Source organism: Telmatherina bonti, assembly GCF_933228915.1.
Source record: "Telmatherina bonti genome assembly, chromosome: 4".
In the NCBI taxonomy this organism is placed as follows: Eukaryota; Metazoa; Chordata; class Actinopteri; order Atheriniformes; family Telmatherinidae; genus Telmatherina; species Telmatherina bonti.
The window spans coordinates 35,012,526-35,033,999 of NC_136622.1; the positions used below are offsets into that span (position 1 = coordinate 35,012,526).

Here is a 21,474-nt window from a genome sequence, read left to right on the forward strand (position 1 = left end):
GTTTTTTTTTTTTTCACAACGATGTTTTTTATTTAGAAAATTAATGAAAACTAAATAATTTTAAAAGAATATGTGGCATAAGTATGATCATACACCACAAACATAAGTGAACCCAAACAGGAAGAGGATAACAGCTTCTTCCGCTTGTCTCTGACTTTTTCAGCAGAATATTTTGCAAAAAAAATGCATCAAAAATTTAGTCAGATTTTTCTGCAAAAAGGTGAAAGCACATATTAAAAACCAGCTTGTGTTTAGTGAACTTGTCTTTCTTCTCTCCACAGATACACGCGCTCATTTTGCACATAATTGTGATCAACTCCGGAGGGGTGGCAGACCCCCACACCCACCCCCGCCCCCACCTCCTATTTTCCACATGACAGCTGTTAAACAATAAATTATGAGCTTATTTATTATTTATCTTTATGTCCTTATTATTTATCTTTGTGTCTGATAAAGTGGAATTGTGTTCAAAGACTGTATTGTAGTAAAACCTTTATTTTGCATAATATCTGTGTCTGGCAGTTCTTTGCTTTCTGTGATGCGTGGTGCACCTGAACGCATCTTTACATTCACGGAGGGAATAATGTGATAAATAAGGAAAGCAGGTTGACTGATCACATCCTGATGCACAGCAATGTTGGACCAGAGTGTCAGCACAGAAGCACAACAAGCACGCGACATCACGAGCCAACGAAGACACAGCAAAGTCACAGCAATGGATGAATAAAACTGTATAAAGATCCATCATCAGCATGTTTCTCACTGGACCTGGATGCATGTTTGTCAGTTAAACTACAGCATATAAATTCATGTCAATGTTGCTGCGATATGCAGTTTATATCCAGTCTATGGTTTTGCCTTTAGAAATTATTTAAATTAATTAGAAATAAACGATTAATTATTCCCTAAAGTGTCCTATGATGGACTGGCGACCTGTCCATGGTCGACAGAATCATATAAAAAGTTCTGTATGTCTGCATAAAATGGGTGCAATATTATGACATCATATTTTCATCAAATACACAACAAATAAAACATCAAACAAAAATAGTGTCCAGCTGCTTTATGAAAGCATTAACCATCACATAGTACCCGAAGAGAACCCACATACCAGGGAGAACATGCAAACTCCCCCAGCAGGAGTATTAGTTGAAGTAAAAGTAGTATTTTGAACAGGAACAGAATTGAAACACATTTACTCAGTGATGAAGGAAAAGTATATAACTATTTACATCATGGAAAAATAAATAATTCCTCTCTATAACTGTCTGCCTTTCCACAGAAGAGCTTCCATGTCCCTGAGTGGTGAAAAATGCATTTTGGTAATAAAATCAAAGCTCAAAGAGCACTTGGCAGCTCTGCTCAGACTACTTACAACCACCTGATCACGTCAGCGGATCAAACATCAGCCAGTTGCAACTAAAGCTCCGTTTTACAGTGGAAGCTGTATTTCTGTTATTACCTGGATAAAAGTGCCAGTGGGCTGGCGGGAAAGGTAAACCATCCTCTTGTGGAACAGAGAAAAGAGATTCAGTAGCTGCTTTACACTCTAAACAGATGAGGTCTGACTGAGAACTTGGTTGTGTGACCTGAGTCCTGCAGCTCATCCTGATGATTTAACACACATCTGCAGAGAGGATGGGCGTCGTCACAGAGCTGCATTTACAATCAGCCAAGCTGGAGAAAGTATGAAGATGTATGTGGCTTTATATGAGTCCAAGACGACCCAGTAAAGTGGAACTAACCATGTCAGGCTGGTTTCATTCCAACATGCTAACAGATAAATTTCTTCTTCCCTTTTTGTCACATAGGAGTTTGTTTCTGACTGAATTTCCTGTGAAAGCGTGAGAGAAAGGTGCAGTATTAAATTCAGGGTATGGCTTGGCATCCAGGATTTGGTAGGCTTGGCATGGTTCGGTCCAGAACCTCTCTGGCGGGTGGCATATTGATGCAGCAGCCAGGTATTTATGGAGGTGGTGAGTGATGAGCTGCAGCTGTGAGCAGACCCTCGCATGCCAGGCGCCGCTTCTGCAACAAGGCCCGCTGAGAGAGAGAGGCCGGGCTAAACAAAGGCCTCATGAAGCCTCAAGATGCTCCGTCCCTCCCGTCACAGCTCAGTAAAGTTTTATGTAAACTCTATTGTGTTAATATATTTAGGTCATGATGTTTGTAAATATATTGTGACTGTCTTTCAGTCATTGTTTACTGTTAGTGGCAGCAGCTCTCCCAATCCCAAACACCTCCCTTTCAACCCAGCCAGTGTGTTCATGTGGTGGGTGGCAGAAAAGGCTCCCACGTGGGTTTGTCCACAGTTTGCCTCACCTGTGCGGAGTTCCACCTGGTTCTGGTTGGGTTTCAGCTGCTATGCCTTCTCGCAATGAGCATCAGGCGAGAAAGAGAGAGGAGGTGTCTGCAGCAGGCAACATTTCTACCTTTCTTTTCTCATGAACCTATACATGAAATCTGCATAACAACTTTTCATTATTTTTGCTTTTAATTATTTTAATATAATTTATGATTTTATTGTGATTTGGCTATTTGTTGTTGTCTTTTATGCTTTTTTTTTTTTTTTTTTTTTTTTTTTTTACACCATCTGTAATGCTTTTAATGTTTCACGTAAAGCACTTAGAATTGTCCTTTATGTGAAAGGTGCTGTACAAATAAACTTGCCTTGCCTTGCCTTACAAGGTAGGAGTGTAAATCATAATAAGATATAATAAGATATAATAGATGTAAGATCTTACAGTGGTTCGCAGTTATGGGTTTTCAAGCTCCCAACTTTTCCACTCAGATATTAAACTGTACCGGTTTAACTCATCTCACAATTTCTAAAACAATGATTAAAACTTTGTCAAATATGACACGATACAAAGAGATCATCTGAAAGAACTGTAAACATCACATCTATGTGAAACGGCACATACAAGACTCCCAATAAGATGATCATGTAATAAAATCAGGCTCCTACAAGAACCAGTTTAAAAGTTCGTATCAGGCTAATAAACACAAACTACTAAATGTATCAAAACAATGGACCTGAAAATAAAATACTGATATAAAAGATGGAAATCTGATTGATAAAGTGATGCAATAAAACACATTAAAAATAATAAAAGCTTTATTGGATGAGGGGTGGGTTAGTATTAGCAAGCTAGCAGCTAGCTTAGCGCCTTTTTTCTGCTTATTGCCGTTTATGGAACAGCTGACGGACACATTACCGCCACCACGTGGTGGGAGGCTGCATTGCAGCAGAGTTGTTATGCAGTCCAGCGTCCCTCATGGCCCACAGCTTCAAAACTAGAAGGTTTTCTTTTTGGTCCTCTAAGTCAGTGGTTCCCAACCTGGGGTCTGGCACCACCAAGGGGGTCTCCAAAAAACTTAGAGGTCCCTGAGGCTTTGCGCGCTCAGAACCAGAGTGAATGATGTCCACACCTTTTCCCTGGTTTCAGAAACAAAAGGCATGGACTCAGACAGAATATGTCGTATATGGAGGGAATCTCACTTTTAAAGACATAAAGCCAAGCATGGTGTCAGCGCGGGGTGGAGCAGGGGGTCAGTGGCTTTTTGGTATTTGTAGGAAGGGGGTCCTTCAGGGTTGGGGACTGCTGCTCTGGGTAGCATGGAACCAACAGTTAATCATTCAATATTTGCCAATACTACTGATTCTGGCAACGACTTGATTTGATTGGACAGCCAGGCGTCGATACAAGACGACACAACAGAAGCCGAGTGAGTTTCTCCTCCAGTCAGAGAAAGAAGCTAAAATCTGTTTGATATTTGACGAGGGATCGAATCTTTTCTTTGGAATTGATGTGATTGGTTTCTTAATCACTGACCTACTGTGTCAATAGACACAGCAGATCAATATGACCAGGGGTGGATTGTTTATGAAGGTAAATATGTGCCAGAATGCATGACAGAATTACAAGAATGCAGAGATGGGGGGGCTGAAATCAGAACCTGAGGTTTAACATGAGTTTGTTGTTGTTATAACCTTTATTTAAGCAGGTAAAACCCAGAGTGGGAGCAGGACCATGACTCAACTACACCTCTGATCACCTGGCAATGTTTTCCCTTCCTCAGCTGTTTGTCTCGTTCCCCCATTCCACCAGTTCCTGTCCCAGTTCTCCTCGTCTTCCAGTTCGCCTTCCTCATCCCATTCATTCACTGTCGTTTGGTCCAGCCTTCCATTCTCCTGCCTGCCTCTTTCCTTATCTTTGCCTCCTTCCTCCCCGCCTCTATGACCTCACTCACATCCTCCATCCTTCAACCTCAATGAATCACATAAGCTTGCGTTGATACGACGTGTTCCTCACTGGAGAAAGACCTTTAAAAGAGATGTTTTCACATTGTTTGTCATTTAGGAGCAAAATCGGTTCAGGCTGATAAGGATGCTGGTAGGCAGCGAAAGAAAAGCTCTTTTTCCAAGTTCGGTGTGAAAACAAGCAACTCTTAAATCCTAAAAATCAGTTCTTTGACAATCATTTTGAAGGAACAAGTCAAAGAGGAGCTTTTTAACCAAGTTAAGCCAGTGTGTGTTTCCCTGCATATAATATTATAATTCTAAACAGATAAAACTATTATAAATAAAGGAAGTAATGAGAAAGACCTGACACAAAGGGAGGAGAGAGAAACTGGAGCAGAGCTGGACTCAGACTTGCTAACAGTTATTTGGTCCAGTCGTAACGTTGAAACACCAGTTTATGTTTCCATAACTACTGGTTTGAGATGCTTTCTGTCTTTTTGATGCTTTTGCTTCCAAGGAAAGGATGAAACCCTCAGTCGGCCTCGGAGCAACAGGTCAGTGCTCTGACTGGTTCTTCTGACTCCAGGCTGGTTTCTACAACCATTCTGCAGGTTGTTCTACCAATATCACGTAGACCTCTGGTTTTAGCCGCACTCCTGCTGTGATTCCGGTTTACTACTTCCCGTAGCTCAGTGACAACAGCGTCCTGTGTGGGGAGGGGGGTGTTTTTCTGAAACAAAGTAGCATATGGAAGCAGCTATGTCATACGAGTGCTTCATATCTAAGATACAATACTTTATAAGGAGCAGTTTCCGACTGCTCCTGCTATCAGAATCAGGTGTTAGGAATGCCGAATGCCTGATGTCAAATTCCTGGCATTCCGATGTGTGTCAGGCTGGAGTATAAAAGAGGAGAGGGTCCTGCTGTGGGCTCCAGCATCCAAACTGCCAGCAGGCAAAGAGACAAGCATCCATTCAGCCACTGATATATGACCAACAGCAGCTGTCAGAGGGACATGCATCCGACTTCCATTCCTCTTTGTGCTCTCCTCCTCATCGTCAGCCTGCAGATGTCCAACACATATCCCATCGGGAATGGCTTGACTGACACGGACATGGACATCTTCAAGGTGAGTCTCTGAATACAGAAACATGAGTTTGGAAAAATAAGCTCCAAATCCATGAGAATGGTTCATGTGACGAGCCAGACAGCTTTTAGACTCATCGCTAGACCTTGTGTGATATAAAAACTAACAAAAAGGCAACTTTCTTCATGTTCCGTTTAGTGAGAAACGATTGAGTGCTTCTACTGGCTTCTATCGTGCATCGTCTGTGTCATAATTAAATGTTAAACTGAAGCTGATGTGGATGTTGCAGGTGCTCCTTCATAAGCTGGAGGAGTCGGTTTCAGAGCAGGCTGCAGTGGATCAGGGAGCCCCTGAAGAGCGGGACGGTCCTTACAACCTCGGCACAGACGAAGCTGCAGATGAGCAGCAGGCACAGATCGGACCGGACGAGGCGGAGATCAGGGAGCTCCTGTCAGCCAAGAACCTGAAGAGCCTCCGCAACGACGCCTCCAGGAGATCCTCTGGCTGCTTTGGGCGACGGATGGACAGGATAGGCTCCATGAGCTCGCTGGGCTGCAACACCATTGGCAAATACAGTAAGTCAGAGCGGCGCCGCTTTAATAAGTCACATGACCCAAAGCTGTTGCACTGATGTCACTTTTATGTCTTCATGTTTTTCTTAAAGTCATATTTTATGCCATAAAAAACACTGTTTTCTAAGTTCATGTCTCCTTTTGTTGCAGATCCAAAATAAAGACGAAGTCTTACCATCTAAATTCTGGAACTTCAACGTTTGTACTAAGATTTATTTTTATTTGAATGCTATTTATTTAGTAATATTTATTGTTATTGTTTGTGGCTTTCAGTAATATTTATTTGATGTGATTTAGATGTGATTCTGTTCTTTCTGTACCATTAAATGTTTTAATAAATGTTTACAACTGCTCGACACTGAGGTCAGTATTTATTACGACACATGATCACTTAAAGTTCAGAGTTTTACATGAAAGCAGTGAAAACAATGTCGACTGTCCAGACACACAAAGTGAACTCCTAACATCCATGTGTCTCTATCATGGGGGAGGAAGGTGACTTTAAATCAGTAAACATGATTGAAGGGTTTAATATTAAAGAAGGAGCTGTTGGTAACTGAGTAACCCCGACGTGAAACTCTTTAACCAGTAAAACCAGTCATATTTTAATAAATGAATTGGGAAAGGCCTCTTTTGTTTGTCATTTTAAATGTGTTGAATTCTTTTTCAGCACCATGGAGAGCATTTTACATAAATGCGCTTCTGAAGTGGCAAACCCTCTCTGGCTGTAATATCAGGTTCAGCCTCTCAGCGCTGCCTCGTGTTTGGCACAGATCTACCAACATGGTGGAAACTTCAGAGATTTTGCTCCATGTTGACATGAAGCATCACAAAGTCGCTGCATCCATGATGAGAATCTCCCGTTCCTGTCATGATGTGTGTTTTCTATCTTTAGTTCTGGTTTCCTGCTTTAGTTTGTAGGCTTCCTTGTTTAGTTTCTTTGTTTCTTGTTTAGCCTTTGATCCCGTTCATGAGATTCACCTGGACTCATCAGTTAATTCATTAATCCTGTGTCTTGTTTGGTTTCCCTGCATTCACACCCCTTGGTTTCTGTTCCCATTGCTGGTCCAATGTGTGTGCTTGCATTTAGTTCTGTTAGCCTCCTGTGTCTGCTTGTCCTCAGATAGGTTGCCTTTTTGCATAAAACGTGTAGTTTCTGCATTTCTGACTCCTGTCTCCACATTTTGGGTCAAAACCTTCAACACTCCCCTGACAGTTCCACCTCATCATGATGAGAATCTCCCGTTCCACCTCATCATGATGAGAATCTCCCGTTCCACCTCATCACGATGAGAATCTCCTGTTCCACCACATCACGATGAGAATCTCCTGTTCCACCACATCATGATGAGAATCTCCCGTTCCACCTCATCTTGATGAGAATCTCCCGTTCCACCTCATCTTGATGAGAATCTCCCGTTCCACCTCATCACCATGAGAATCTCCCGTTCCACCTCATCATGATCAGAATCTCCTGTTCCACCTCATCATGATGAGAATCTCCCGTTCCACCTCATCTTGATGAGAATCTCCCGTTCCACCTCATCACCATGAGAATCTCCCGTTCCACCACATCATGATGAGAATCTCCCGTTCCACCTCATCATGATCAGAATCTCCTGTTCCACCTCATCATGATGAGAATCTCCTGTTCCACCTCATCATGATGAGAATCTCCCGTTCCACCACATCATGATGAGAATCTCCTGTTCCACCTCATCACCATGAGAATCTCCCGTTCCACCTCATCATGATCAGAATCTCCTGTTCCACCTCATCATGATCAGAATCTCCTGTTCCACCTCATCATGATGAGAGTCTCCCGTTCCACCACATCATGATGAGAATCTCCCGTTCCACCTCATCACCATGAGAATCTCCTGTTCCACCTCATCATGATGAGAATCTCCCGTTCCACCACATCATGATGAGAATCTCCCGTTCCACCACATCATGATGAGAATCTCCCGTTCCACCTCATCATGATCAGAATCTCCAGTTCCACCTCATCATGATGAGAATCTCCCGTTCCACCACATCATGATGAGAATCTCCTGTTCCACCTCATCATGATGAGAATCTCCCGTTCCACCACATCATGATGAGAATCTCCCGTTCCACCTCATCATGATGAGAATCTCCCGTTCCACCTCATCATGATGAGAATCTCCCGTTCCACCTCATCATGATGAGAATCTCCTGTTCCACCTCATCACGATGAGAATCTCCTGTTCCACCTCATCATGATGAGAATCTCCCTGTTCCACCACATCATGATGAGAATCTCCTGTTCCACCTCATCACGATGAGAATCTCCTGTTCCACCTCATCATGATGAGAATCTCCTGTTCCACCACATCATGATGAGAATCTCCTGTTCCACCTCATCACGATGAGAATCTCCTGTTCCACCTCATCACGATGAGAATCTCCTGTTCCACCTCATCATGATGAGAATCTCCCGTTCCACCACATCATGATGAGAATCTCCCGTTCCACCTCATCATGATGAGAATCTCCCGTTCCACCTCATCACCATGAGAATCTCCTGTTCCACCTCATCATGATGAGAGTCTCCCGTTCCACCACATCATGATGAGAATCTCCCGTTCCACCTCATCACCATGAGAATCTCCTGTTCCACCACATCATGATGAGAATCTCCTGTTCCACCTCATCACGATGAGAATCTCCCGTTCCACCTCATCATGATGAGAATCTCCCGTTCCACCACATCATGATGAGAATCTCCCGTTCCACCACATCATGATGAGAATCTCCCGTTCCACCTCATCATGATCAGAATCTCCCGTTCCACCTCATCACCATGAGAATCTCCTGTTCCACCTCATCATGATGAGAGTCTCCCGTTCCACCACATCATGATGAGAATCTCCCGTTCCACCTCATCACCATGAGAATCTCCTGTTCCACCACATCATGATGAGAATCTCCTGTTCCACCTCATCACGATGAGAATCTCCTGTTCCACCTCATCATGATGAGAATCTCCCGTTCCACCTCATCATGATGAGAATCTCCTGTTCCACCACATCATGATGAGAATCTCCTGTTCCACCTCATCACGATGAGAATCTCCCGTTCCACCTCATCTTGATGAGAATCTCCCGTTCCACCTCATCTTGATGAGAATCTCCCGTTCCACCTCATCACCATGAGAATCTCCTGTTCCACCACATCATGATGAGAATCTCCCGTTCCACCACATCATGATGAGAATCTCCCGTTCCACCTCATCACGATGAGAATCTCCTGTTCCACCACATCATGATGAGAATCTCCTGTTCCACCTCATCACGATGAGAATCTCCTGTTCCACCTCATCATGATGAGAATCTCCCGTTCCACCACATCATGATGAGAATCTCCCGTTCCACCACATCATGATGAGAATCTCCCGTTCCACCTCATCTTGATGAGAATCTCCCGTTCCACCACATCATGATGAGAGTCTCCCGTTCCACCTCATCACGATGAGAATCTCCTGTTCCACCACATCATGATGAGAATCTCCCGTTCCACCACATCATGATGAGAATCTCCTGTTCCACCTCATCACGATGAGAATCTCCTGTTCCACCTCATCATGATGAGAATCTCCCGTTCCACCACATCATGATGAGAATCTCCCGTTCCACCACATCATGATGAGAATCTCCCGTTCCACCACATCATGATGAGAATCTCCCGTTCCACCACATCATGATGAGAATCTCCCGTTCCACCACATCATGATGAGAATCTCCCGTTCCACCACATCATGATGAGAATCTCCCGTTCCACCTCATCATGATCAGAATCTCCCGTTCCACCTCATCATGATGAGAATCTCCTGTTCCACCACATCATGATGAGAATCTCCTGTTCCACCACATCATGATGAGAATCTCCCGTTCCACCTCATCTTGATGAGAATCTCCCGTTCCACCTCATCTTGATGAGAATCTCCCGTTCCACCTCATCACCATGAGAATCTCCTGTTCCACCACATCATGATGAGAATCTCCCGTTCCACCTCATCTTGATGAGAATCTCCCGTTCCACCTCATCACGATGAGAATCTCCTGTTCCACCACATCATGATGAGAATCTCCCGTTCCACCTCATCTTGATGAGAATCTCCCGTTCCACCTCATCACCATGAGAACCTCCCGTTCCACCTCATCACGATGAGAATCTCCTGTTCCACCACATCATGATGAGAATCTCCCGTTCCACCTCATCTTGATGAGAATCTCCCGTTCCACCACATCATGATGAGAATCTCCCGTTCCACCTCATCACGATGAGAATCTCCTGTTCCACCACATCATGATGAGAATCTCCCGTTCCACCACATCATGATGAGAATCTCCCGTTCCACCTCATCTTGATGAGAATCTCCCGTTCCACCTCATCACGATGAGAATCTCCTGTTCCACCTCATCACCATGAGAATCTCCCGTTCCACCTCATCACCATGAGAATCTCCCGTTCCACCACATCATGATGAGAATCTCCCGTTCCACCACATCATGATGAGAATCTCCCGTTCCACCTCATCATGATGAGAATCTCCCGTTCCACCACATCATGATGAGAATCTCCCGTTCCACCACATCATGATGAGAATCTCCCGTTCCACCTCATCTTGATGAGAATCTCCCGTTCCACCACATCATGATGAGAATCTCCCGTTCCACCTCATCACCATGAGAATCTCCCATTCCACCACATCACGATGAGAATCTCCCGTTCCGCCTCATCATGATGAGAATCTCCCGTTCCGCCTCATCATGATGAGAATCTCCCGTTCCGCCTCATCATGATGAGAATCTCCCGTTCCACCTCATCTTGATGAGAATATCCCGTTCCACCTCATCATGATGAGAATCTCCCGTTCCACCACATCATGATGAGAATCTCCCGTTCCACCACATCATGATGAGAATCTCCCGTTCCACCTCATCTTGATGAGAATCTCCCGTTCCACCACATCATGATGAGAATCTCCCGTTCCACCTCATCACCATGAGAATCTCCCGTTCCACCACATCACGATGAGAATCTCCCGTTCCACCACATCATGATGAGAATCTCCCGTTCCACCTCATCACCATGAGAATCTCCCATTCCACCACATCACGATGAGAATCTCCCGTTCCGCCTCATCATGATGAGAATCTCCCGTTCCGCCTCATCATGATGAGAATCTCCCGTTCCGCCTCATCATGATGAGAATCCCCTGTTCCACCACATCATGATGAGAATCTCCCGTTCCACCACATCCCAAAGCTGCTCTGCTGGATGTAGATCTGGTGACTGTGGAGCCGTTGGAGGACAGTGAACTCATCGTCATGGTGGAGATGATGTGAGCTTTGTGACATGGTGCATCATCCTGCTGGAAGTTTCCATCAGAAGATGCTACACTGTGCTCAGAAAGGGATGGACATGGTCAGCAGCAGGACTCAGGTAGGCTGTGGAGGTTAAACCATGTCATGTTGGTACTAAGGGGACCAAAGTGGGACCAGAAAATATCTTCCAAACCATCACAACAGCAGCTTGACCGCTGACACGAGGCAGGATGGATCATATACATAAATGTTACCATACTGAGTAACATACTGTACATGTACAGTAACATACACAAATATAATCGTCCTCAGATTTATCTATATATTTCCAACAAAGAAAATGATGAATTCATAACTCTAATTACTAGAGACTTGTCAACAAGTGCAGAAGTCTGACTGAGAGGAACAGAAAACACCTGACTGTAGCGGAAACATTAGGATTGATGAAATTTGATGAAAATCATTACATTATTTTCTAATTCTGGTTCAATAGAAATATTCTTTTTAAAAAGCAAACAAATAAGATAATTTATTACATATCAAATCAGTCATAAAGTAATATTTAGTTGAACAACCCTTTAATGTTTCCGCTCCAGTCAGGTGTTTTCTGTTCCTCTCAGTCAGACTTCTGCACCTGTTGACAGGTATTTTGTCCCACTGTTCAACAGAAAAGTCTCTCATTTGTCCAGGACACATTTGTTTGTTTGGGGTTTTTTTTCTTTCTTCAACTCAATTAAATGAAAAAACAGTGTTTTATATTACTAAATTATATTTTTGCAGATTTTTTGTTATTGTTCCTTTTTTAAGTCTCCAGTTATTTGAGTGACTGTTGTAAATTCAGCCTTTTCTTTAATAAAAGGGGATGAATTCATACGAGCACAACTGTATCGCTGCTCCACACCCTGTGTCAGCCGCCAGCAGCAACACTTTTAACCTATTTTGGCATTTTTCATTATCAGGAGTCAAGAAGGTATTCTGTCTGAACCATGTGTGAGCTCAGGCGAACACACGGGACGACTGCTGAAGTCACGCCATGGTGATGATTTACAGACACATACTGCATACACAGCTCCTCTCAAGCACCACTTCAGCAGACATCTGACCAGATGCCTTATCCTGCAGAGGTGCCAGAATGCACTTGATGAGCCAATGCCACTGTCACTGCATGGCCAGTGTATGTGCGTGCATGTGTACGTGTGCTGGCATGTATATAACGCCATGCAGCGCCGTGGTGGCTGTAGCGTCAGGATTCTGCAGCGGTGGGACAGCATGAGAACCGCGGTGTTGTGCAGCACGTTGGTCTTTCTGTGTCAGCAGTGGCTGGTTTGCAGCCACGTACTGGGAAGACCATCATCTAGCAGAGACCTGGATCAGCTGAAGGTAAGAAGCTGCATCACATCTTCACTCATCACCCCTGTTAGATGGAGCAGTTTGTCTGCTGTGCACATAAATTAGGATTGTTTGAGGATTTCTGTCTCAGCTTCAGGACAGTGAATGTTACAGCAGGTCACAACATCAATGTCCTCATGTCTCTCTGAGAGGAGGCTTCACTGATCTCCACTCACATTTCTCCTTTCTGCCAACATCTTTGATGAATAGATGCTATAACAGTTCATTTATTTTTCCTCAAAGTTATTCTTGAGAGAAACACAAACACCAGGAATAATTCTGGTGACATGGTACCAGAAAGCATCACACGACGCTCTGCAGCGATAACCAACATCGGAGGATTAAAAACTAATTTAAACTAAATGTGTGAAGCAAAACTTAATGCATATCATGTAAAAATGATCTAAAAAGCAGAAAATATTTATAGATCTAATATGTAATAAAACTAGATTACAGTTATATCACATATTTTAAAAAAATATTGATGTTCCAACAACTGGAAAAATCATCTTCAGGAGTATTTTATGGAGATTCTGACACTAATATCTAAATTTATTCTTCGATCAGATTCCCTAAACTCCACCTGACCAAGCTGGTTACAGGTAAATGGTATTTACATGGTGCTTTATGCAGCTTAAGGCTTTACTCTGCCACATTAACCCCTGCAAACACACTCACACAACACTAGTCTATTTACACCAAGTCTGGTCCTGCAGATCTGCCATCCTGCAACTTTTAGATGCAACACACCTGAATCACACGAATGTCTTGTTACCAGGCCTCTGCAGAGCTGTATTACTTTACACACATACGTTAGATTGGGACTACTAGCAAATGACAGCTGAAATTCTCTTCTGTGGCACATTTATCTTGTCAAAGCTTGACATAAAAACTCTGTGATGGTTTTAAACATTCATTCATTTTCTGAACCGCTTAATCCAATTCAGGGTTGTGGGGAAGCTGGAGCCTATCCCAGCTGGCTTTGAGCAACAGGCAGGGTACACCCTGGACAGCTCGCCAGTCCATCGCAGGGCCACACAGAGACAAACAACCACTCACACTGACACAGACTCCTATGAGCAATTTAGAGTAACCAATTAACCTAACATGCATGTCTGTGGACGGTGGGAGGAAGCCAGAGAAGCTGAAGAGAACCCACGCATACACGGGGAGAACATGCAAACTCCAGACAGAAAGGCCACTGACCAAACCCCTCCCCAGCCAAGGATCAAACCAGTGACCTTCTTGCTGTGAGGCCGCAGTGCTAACCACTGTGCTACCGTGCAGCCCACAGTTTTTAAACAGGAATTTCAAACTCATCGAAGGCCCCTGTGCTGCATGATTATGGTGTTTCCTTACGTCAGCATCTGATCCAAATGAACCACAAACGGCCCAGCAGGACATATTTGATACATTTTCTGAGACATTTTGCATCACTTTATAGTTTTCTCAACACAAATCGTCCCAAAACAATGTTATTTTATTTCCTTACATTTTGTTAAACGTAAAATAAAGAACTCATTTTTTTTAAAAAAGGACTTTTCTGACCTTATTTTCTGTCGGGTTGGACTGACAGCGCTACATCAATAGTTCCCAATCTGGGGTCCTCTAAAGAGCACAGGGGTCCCTCGAAGGAAAATAGGTTGGCAATCACGACTCTACCCAACAACCCTTTAAAGACGGGCGAGGTTGTTTTTTACTGATTAAAATCCTCTTCTCCCAGATTTCAGGCAAATAATTAAATGTTCGAACCATAGACTGTACATAAGAGATGGACGGAGTCTCCGTGACGTCACTAGTAGGTTTCTAAAGAGCTGAATTGAAGCTCAGTGGGCGGTTCCTACCGTCGCCATGTTGGCAGCGTCATGCACGTCGTCTCGCCCGGAAAATACAAATATGGGCAAAGAGGTGGAGCTGAGAGGGGGGCTGTGAGCGTGATGGCGGATGATTGACATTGAGTGAACTCCGAGCTTTCTGTAGCTAAGAGCTAACCGAGCTAACGGAGGTAAGCAGGCTAAATCTAAGTCACGTTGTTAACCGGCTAAAAACCGCGGTTGTTCTACGTTCTTCTTACTTGAAGCCAGAGATGGGTACCTGTCAATGAAAAGGAAACGCCCTAAATATGCCGAATTTTGAGATTAAATTACTTTTAAACAGGCGAGTTAGAAAAAAATTCACTCCCCCCACAGTTGTCATGAAGGTAAACCTGACCTATAAACCGAAAATGGATTTTTGAACCAGGCTGTAAACATGTTTATTTCTGCTGTAAACATGTTTATTTCTGCTGTAAACATATTTATTTCTACTGTGAAGTTGGTCTTTTTAACATAGGAGTCTATGGGGATTTGCTCTGTTTTGCTGCCCCTAGTGGATGAAGGCGGAACTGCAGTTTTATGCACTTCTGCACAGGCTTCACTTTTAACCGCCGGAGGTTGCCGCTTGGTTCGAACACAAAAAATGTAGTCACCTGTGGAACAGACTGAAAAACCACTGTCCAATCATTTTAACCGACTCGTTCTAAACGATTGGTTGGCGATATCTCTATCAAACTTAAATGCCATTGATCCCGCCCCCCTAAACCCCTCTGCAGGTGCCCGTCCTGTTGCACAAACTGCGTGCTCAGAATCTTGGAGCACTTGTAAAGCCAACAAAACATTAGCTAGCATACTAAATTAAAATATGGAACACACTTACAGGTAACAGCTGGTGAGTCGATGCTGCTCTGCTCTCGTCAATCTGTTGGAGGCGTTTTGGAGGCGTGGCTTCAGGGGAAAGTCTGAAAAAAAAGGGGGTTGGACTTTTGAATTGTATATTTTTAAAATGCAGCTTGCTTGAACCGTTTTTTCAGGACCGCTGATCTTTAAACTGAGTCAGGGAAACATGTAAAACCTGCAGGACAGTGGCCCTCAAGGGCCCGAGTTTCAGTGATAATAAACGTCTTATCGTCATTTTAAAGATGGACTCCTCCCTCACCACAGCTCATGCATCTGACTTTAGGAGTTAAAGACTGAATAAATTTCACTGAGACGCAACTTTATGAGTCGTATATCGTCAGAAAGAAGCGAGTTGTTTAATTTAAGCTGGTTGGTAAACTGGACAGTTTTATTTTAATACTACATAAAGGATTTTCATGTGAAGACGTACAAAGTTAACACATTAATCTCAACATTTATACATTAGTATCAATTATTTATCACAGTAAGCAAACATAATTTACATATTTTAGTCGTTTTTCTTATTATTATGAACTTTACAGACCTAAAGGAGACTGGACTAACGTGCTCCTGTAATGTTCTTACAACCTTCTAAAGTATAATGTAGTCACACCAAACCGTTTGTCATGCTGTGTGGATTTAACGTTGTCATTCCTCTGACGTTGCATATCCACAGTCTTTACTGCAGCTGGTCGAAGAGAATCTGGCTCAAGCAGATCAGGAGGAAGAACCTGAAGCTGATTATGAGCAGACAAACCAAGAACCGGAGCAGAGCCAGACCGGCAGAGGATGGAGCCCGGACCGGGAGCAGGACGGCGGGCCGATGACGTCAGAGAGAGGTCAACCGCCATCTGCGAGTCGCAGCAGGGCAGCAAGTCAGAGAAGCCGCCTGCAGGACCTGCTGATGGGTACCAGGAAACTGGCCTCTGGCTGCTTTGGAGGCAGATTAGATCGAATAGGAAATGCCAGTGGGCTGGGATGCAACAGTATAAGAGGTAAGGAAGTCTGGAAGTCGAGTTCAGGACTCAGTGACAACTTGGCAGTGGTTGTTAGGGACCAGGACTGGTCCACTGGTCCACCAAAATCTCCCACATTCATTCATTCATTATCCAAACCGTTTAGTCCAATGAAGGGTCGTTGGGAAGCTGGAGCCTATCCCAGCAGTCTTCGGGCGAAAGGCAGGGTGCACCCTGGACAGCTCGCCAGACCATCGAAGGGCCATCTCCTACATACGATCAATAAGATCTGGAAGCTGCAAAGGATGAAGCGCATAATTCCAAATGATCCAGCGAGAATCGGTCATCCTAGAAAAGTCTGTTCCAATGGGAGAAACGTTCATTAGTCAAAACATTCATTCATTTATTTTCCATTCAGCTCACTGCAGTTCAGTGTCAGGAGGAAGCTGGAGTTTATCTCAGCAGGTAGCAGAGAAAGCCTCACAGCGTCGCAGGTCTAACATGATCCAAAACAACTTCTCCTGCAGGGAAACACACAATAACCGGCCTGGAATGTCTCACTGCCATGATCAGAAGCAGTTTTTGCTTTAGGTTGTCGCCTGCTTCACACAGTGATGTGTATAAATGTGTTCCATCATGACTGAGCTGCAGGTTAAAAATTGTGTTGCTGTGAGAAGTTAAACATAATGTGTTTGTCGTGTTCCTGCCAGGGTAACGTTGGAGTTTCTGCAGACAGATGCTGGAGTCTTACGTTGGAGCTGAAGATACGAGAGATCCTGTCTGCTTCTGCACTGAAACCCTGTAGATGCATGTTCCAACTGTGTGATAAACTGTGTAAAGAGCATGAAAATAAATTGGTTATATTGTCATGATGTGTGGGTTTTTGCTTTTTTATGTTGCTGTTTATTTAGTGCTATATATATGCCGTCTATTTTCCTGTTTTATTTTGTAGTGTTCTGTTTGTTTACTTCCTGTTTGCTGCTTACGGTCAGTAATTGTCACACCTGTTTATTATTTTCTATGCAGTCCCTCCCTGCATATGTTCTCCAGGTTCTCCTTTATTCACAGCCAATTCATAATATGTGCCAAGTGCTGTTATTCAGTCTTCGTTTGTCAGTGCGTTGAGTCCTCCAGTAGTCTTCATTTGTAACTTTTCATGCATTAAATCTCTTTAGTTCTCACAGAAATCCACCTGTATTCTCGTAAGCTCTGCCTTTGGGTCAAACTTCATCGTCTTCTGTTGCCAAGATCCATTCCATATATGTGTGCTTTGCTAGCAGAGCTGTATGAATAAATCAATAAACAAAGAGTAATTAACTCTTTTAAAATGAGTTCATGATGGTGCGTTCGATGTGAACCTAGAAGTCAGATTTTAAGAGTTCCCACTTGGCAAAAAACAAGGCAACTTTTTTCATACGGCAAAATTCAACACTCCAAGAGCTTTACAGAAACATTACAACATTAGAAAACAAGGAGTGTGATTTAATATTAAAATAAGGAAGAAAGGGAAAGAAAATAACATTCATCATCCATTCCAGCTTAAAGAAACATGAAGATTAAAATAAACTTCAAATATCTTCAAATAAAAATGAGTGAAATGCAGCCGAGAAAAGGAGGGTCTTTAACTGGATCTGAGGCTTTCTGGGAGTTTCTTCCAGACATGTGGAGCATAGAAGCTGAATGCAGCTTCTGTGTCTCGTTCTTAGTCTGGGAGCTGATAACAAACTGGATCCAGATGAGCTGAGGGGTCTGTTAGGGTCACACTGGGACAAAAAAAACAACAAAAAGCTTTTTGAAGTCAGAAACTCAGAAAGTCTGGGCAGATGCACCAAACTGGACTTTTCCCATTAAAGATAGCTGCTTACAAATCAATACAATGTGATATAAAATAAACACTCACTTTTTATCTAAACATGACTGTTTAGATGCGTAAAATCCATGTTAAATATTGTCATTTTGTAAATTGCATCCATGTTTGAAAGGCTACATAATGTAATGTTTGCAGGTTTTGCTGCTAACAGGAAGAGCAGCTAACGCGGTTAGCCTCTTTATCCTCCTGAAAACAGTAAGAATAAACACAGTCGTGGGTCATTCTAGCCTGAAACTCCTTTAGTCTAAATATATAACATGTTTAAAGTTTTATTTCCTTCTGTGAAGTTAATAATGTGACAAAATCACAAGTCCGTTACGATAAAGCTAGCCTGTTCTATGAGTCACTGTTTAAACAAAAAGTCGTAATGTCTCCATTTAGCCATGTTGGCTAATGTTGACAAGGTGATCCAGATGTTGGAGGTGAGATGTCACATGCTGATTTAATCACTTTTATCAAAAAATATTTCTTTCTTGAGCTCAATAGGCCCTTTTAAATAAACATAGCTAATGTAAACAACCCCACATGTTTTATTTTAAATGATTACTGCATCAGTGTTTGATCAATTTTTTCAGTTTTGGGTCGTTGCTGCTGGATGGTTTATTATTAAATCCATACGTCAGCGTCAATAAATGTGTTGTCACATCTTAAACAAATGGTAAATAATCTACACACATACAGTCAAATGATACTTTAACCAGGTTAACCAGATGTGATGTTACGGTTTTCATTCATATACACCTTGTATCACAAGTTTTTGGACAGCTTCCCATTAGATTTAATGTGGAATTGTCCTAAAACATATGATATTGATGTTGTGCTGCCATTTCAAGTCCATCCGTCCCATTTAAAAGTGAGTAATGTCATTTTAAACCTTAATGTTCACCCAGTAAAACTTTCCGGGAGAGATTCCAGGATAATCCAGAACTGTATCAGCAGGTGTGGAAAACTTTGCTTCCAGCTTTGGATCACATAAACATCGATGGTTAACAGAGAGGAGGTGATTCATGCAGGAAATCTGGCTGTGATTCACCAATCAGCTCCTGTTTAAGTGGGTCTGACAGGCAGCGAGAAGAGGGACAACATGACGGCCCCACTCGTCTGTCCAGCCACATTACTGCAATCACACTGATCAATTAAACTTTGGCCATACATGAGCGAAGAGGCCAAGCAGACAGCTGCTGAGGTAAACCAGGCCAAACCGACCCGTGGGTTTGGTTCTCTGTGGATCGGAGCAGACAGAAGCCCTTTTTAACAACCTAAACCTGTAGATGTTCTTACCGCTGTGGACCTAATCACTAACAGGCTCTCTTATCAACGACACATTCTTAGGCTGACTAATGCGGAAAACTGCTGATACGATCACAGCTGATAGCCTGCGTGGACATGCGCCTCTCTTCCATGGAAACAACCTGAAGGAGCAGGAATCATTAGAATTTCTGATTCTCAGCACACATCAAGCCCTCCATGACAAAACTCCAATGTACAGCCAAGATCTTCTAGTTCCACATGTTCCCAGGACTTCCCAGCATGTTGCTCCCATGTTCCAGGTTTACTGTGGTTCCCTGAGTCTCTAAGAGTAGAATGGGAGGCAGAACTATCGGGCCCCTCTCTAGAACCAGCTCCCAGATGGGTTTCAGGAAGCAGACACACACGCTACCTTTAAGATATGGATAATTCTCATAGTTAGGGGAGGTTAGCCTTTCCTCGGTCATCCTACCGTGGGCAATGATAGCAGGTGGACGCCCTATGATGCACCGAGAACATCTGTGGGTTTTACTTTCCTGCCTGCTCCACCCAGACTGGTCGAGGCAGATAGCCTCCCTGACTTGGGTTCTGCCAGATGTTTTCCTTCCTTTTAATGTTTGTATAGTCGATTCACTGTCACCGCCGCCCTGTGCATGCTCAGGATGGGGGATTGAATCAAAGTCAAGCTATTCTTTAATGAATTGTCTTGAACTGGTTTGTCTGACATGACGTTGTTGGGAATCGGTGTTATAGAAATAAAGCTGAAGAGAAAACTGAATCAAGCCAAAGATTCTGGAATACATAAATGATGTTGATATAATGACTATGATGAAAAAGAATGTGGAAAGTCACATATTTCACAGCAGCAGGTGTTTCCAAAGTCATCAGACTGAGCTGGAACTGCCTCAGGTGTGCAGCAGTTACGGTGCCTTCAGGGACCTTTCCCACTGAAGACCTTTCCTCTTTACAGACCGACTTTCTGGAGGACAGCTTGTCAAAGAGCTCCCTCTTGTGGAGGTTTTGGGTAATTACTGATCTGAAGATTTCACTGAATGAAAGAACTCCATGTATCAAAACTCTTTTTTTTTTTCATAATTGCATTCAGATATAGACCACTTTATTAATCCCAGGCTGGGAAACTTCAGTGTTACGGCAGCTTTAAACAGTGAGGTGCAAAAATACCATAAACAGAACTCAGTTAATAGATATCCCGATCAAAAATAGATAAATAACGCAAAATAAATAGAAACAGACACATACATGCAAGCATATTTGCACATACACGTGTATATGCATAGACAGACAGACAGACAGACAGACAGACAGACAGATAGATAGATAGATAGATACAGTTGTGCTCATATTTATTCATCCCCTTTTATTAAAGAAGGAAAAAAAAACAGCTGCCTGTAAAATAAGCTGAAATTGACTAAAGTAATAATAAATAAAAAAATTTTTATGAAAATCATTACATTATTTTCTAATTCTGGTTCAATAGAAATATTTTTATAGCAAACAAATTAGATAATTTATAACATATTACATCAGTCATAAAGTAATATTTAGTTGAACAATCCTTTAATGTTTCCGCACCAGTCAGGTGTTTTCTGTTCCTCTCAGTCAGACTTCTGCACCTGCTGACAGGTATTTTGTCCCACTGTTCAACAGAAAAGTCTCTCATTTGTCCAGGACACATTTGTTTGTTTGTTTGTTGTTTCTTTCTTCAACTCAATTAAATGAAAAAACGGTTTTATTATATTACTAAATGATATTTTTGAAAATTTTTAGTTATTGTTCTTTTTTTAAGTCTCCAGTTATTTGAGTGACTGTTGTAAATTCAGCTTTTTCTTTAATGAAAGGGGATGAAGACATATGAACACAACTGTAGATAGATAGATAGATAGATAGATAGATAGATAGATAGATAGATAGATAGATAGATAGATAGGACAATGCAGGTGTAGGATCTGTGACACTCCCACGCGTGTCAGCGCCCTCTGTGGGAATGTGTCAGACTGTCGCAGCAGAAATCTGGTTT

The 21,474-nt window shown here is 42.8% G+C and overlaps 2 protein-coding genes across 2 annotated transcripts; both read left to right on the top strand.

Annotated features, from left to right (window-relative positions):
* Window positions 1-5,261: 5,261 nt before the first annotated feature.
* nppb (natriuretic peptide B) lies at window positions 5,262-6,066 on the top strand (the record flags this gene model as incomplete). Its single annotated transcript, XM_079238590.1, has 3 exons — window positions 5,262-5,375; window positions 5,623-5,908; window positions 6,056-6,066. The coding sequence occupies 3 exons, from the start codon at window positions 5,262-5,264 to the stop codon at window positions 6,064-6,066; spliced, it is 411 nt and encodes a 136-aa protein (XP_079094716.1).
* A 6,462-nt stretch (window positions 6,067-12,528) lies between these two features.
* nppa (natriuretic peptide A) lies at window positions 12,529-17,033 on the top strand (the record flags this gene model as incomplete). Its single annotated transcript, XM_079238591.1, has 3 exons — window positions 12,529-12,639; window positions 16,039-16,357; window positions 17,029-17,033. The coding sequence occupies 3 exons, from the start codon at window positions 12,529-12,531 to the stop codon at window positions 17,031-17,033; spliced, it is 435 nt and encodes a 144-aa protein (XP_079094717.1).
* Between the last annotated feature and the right edge of the window lie 4,441 nt (window positions 17,034-21,474).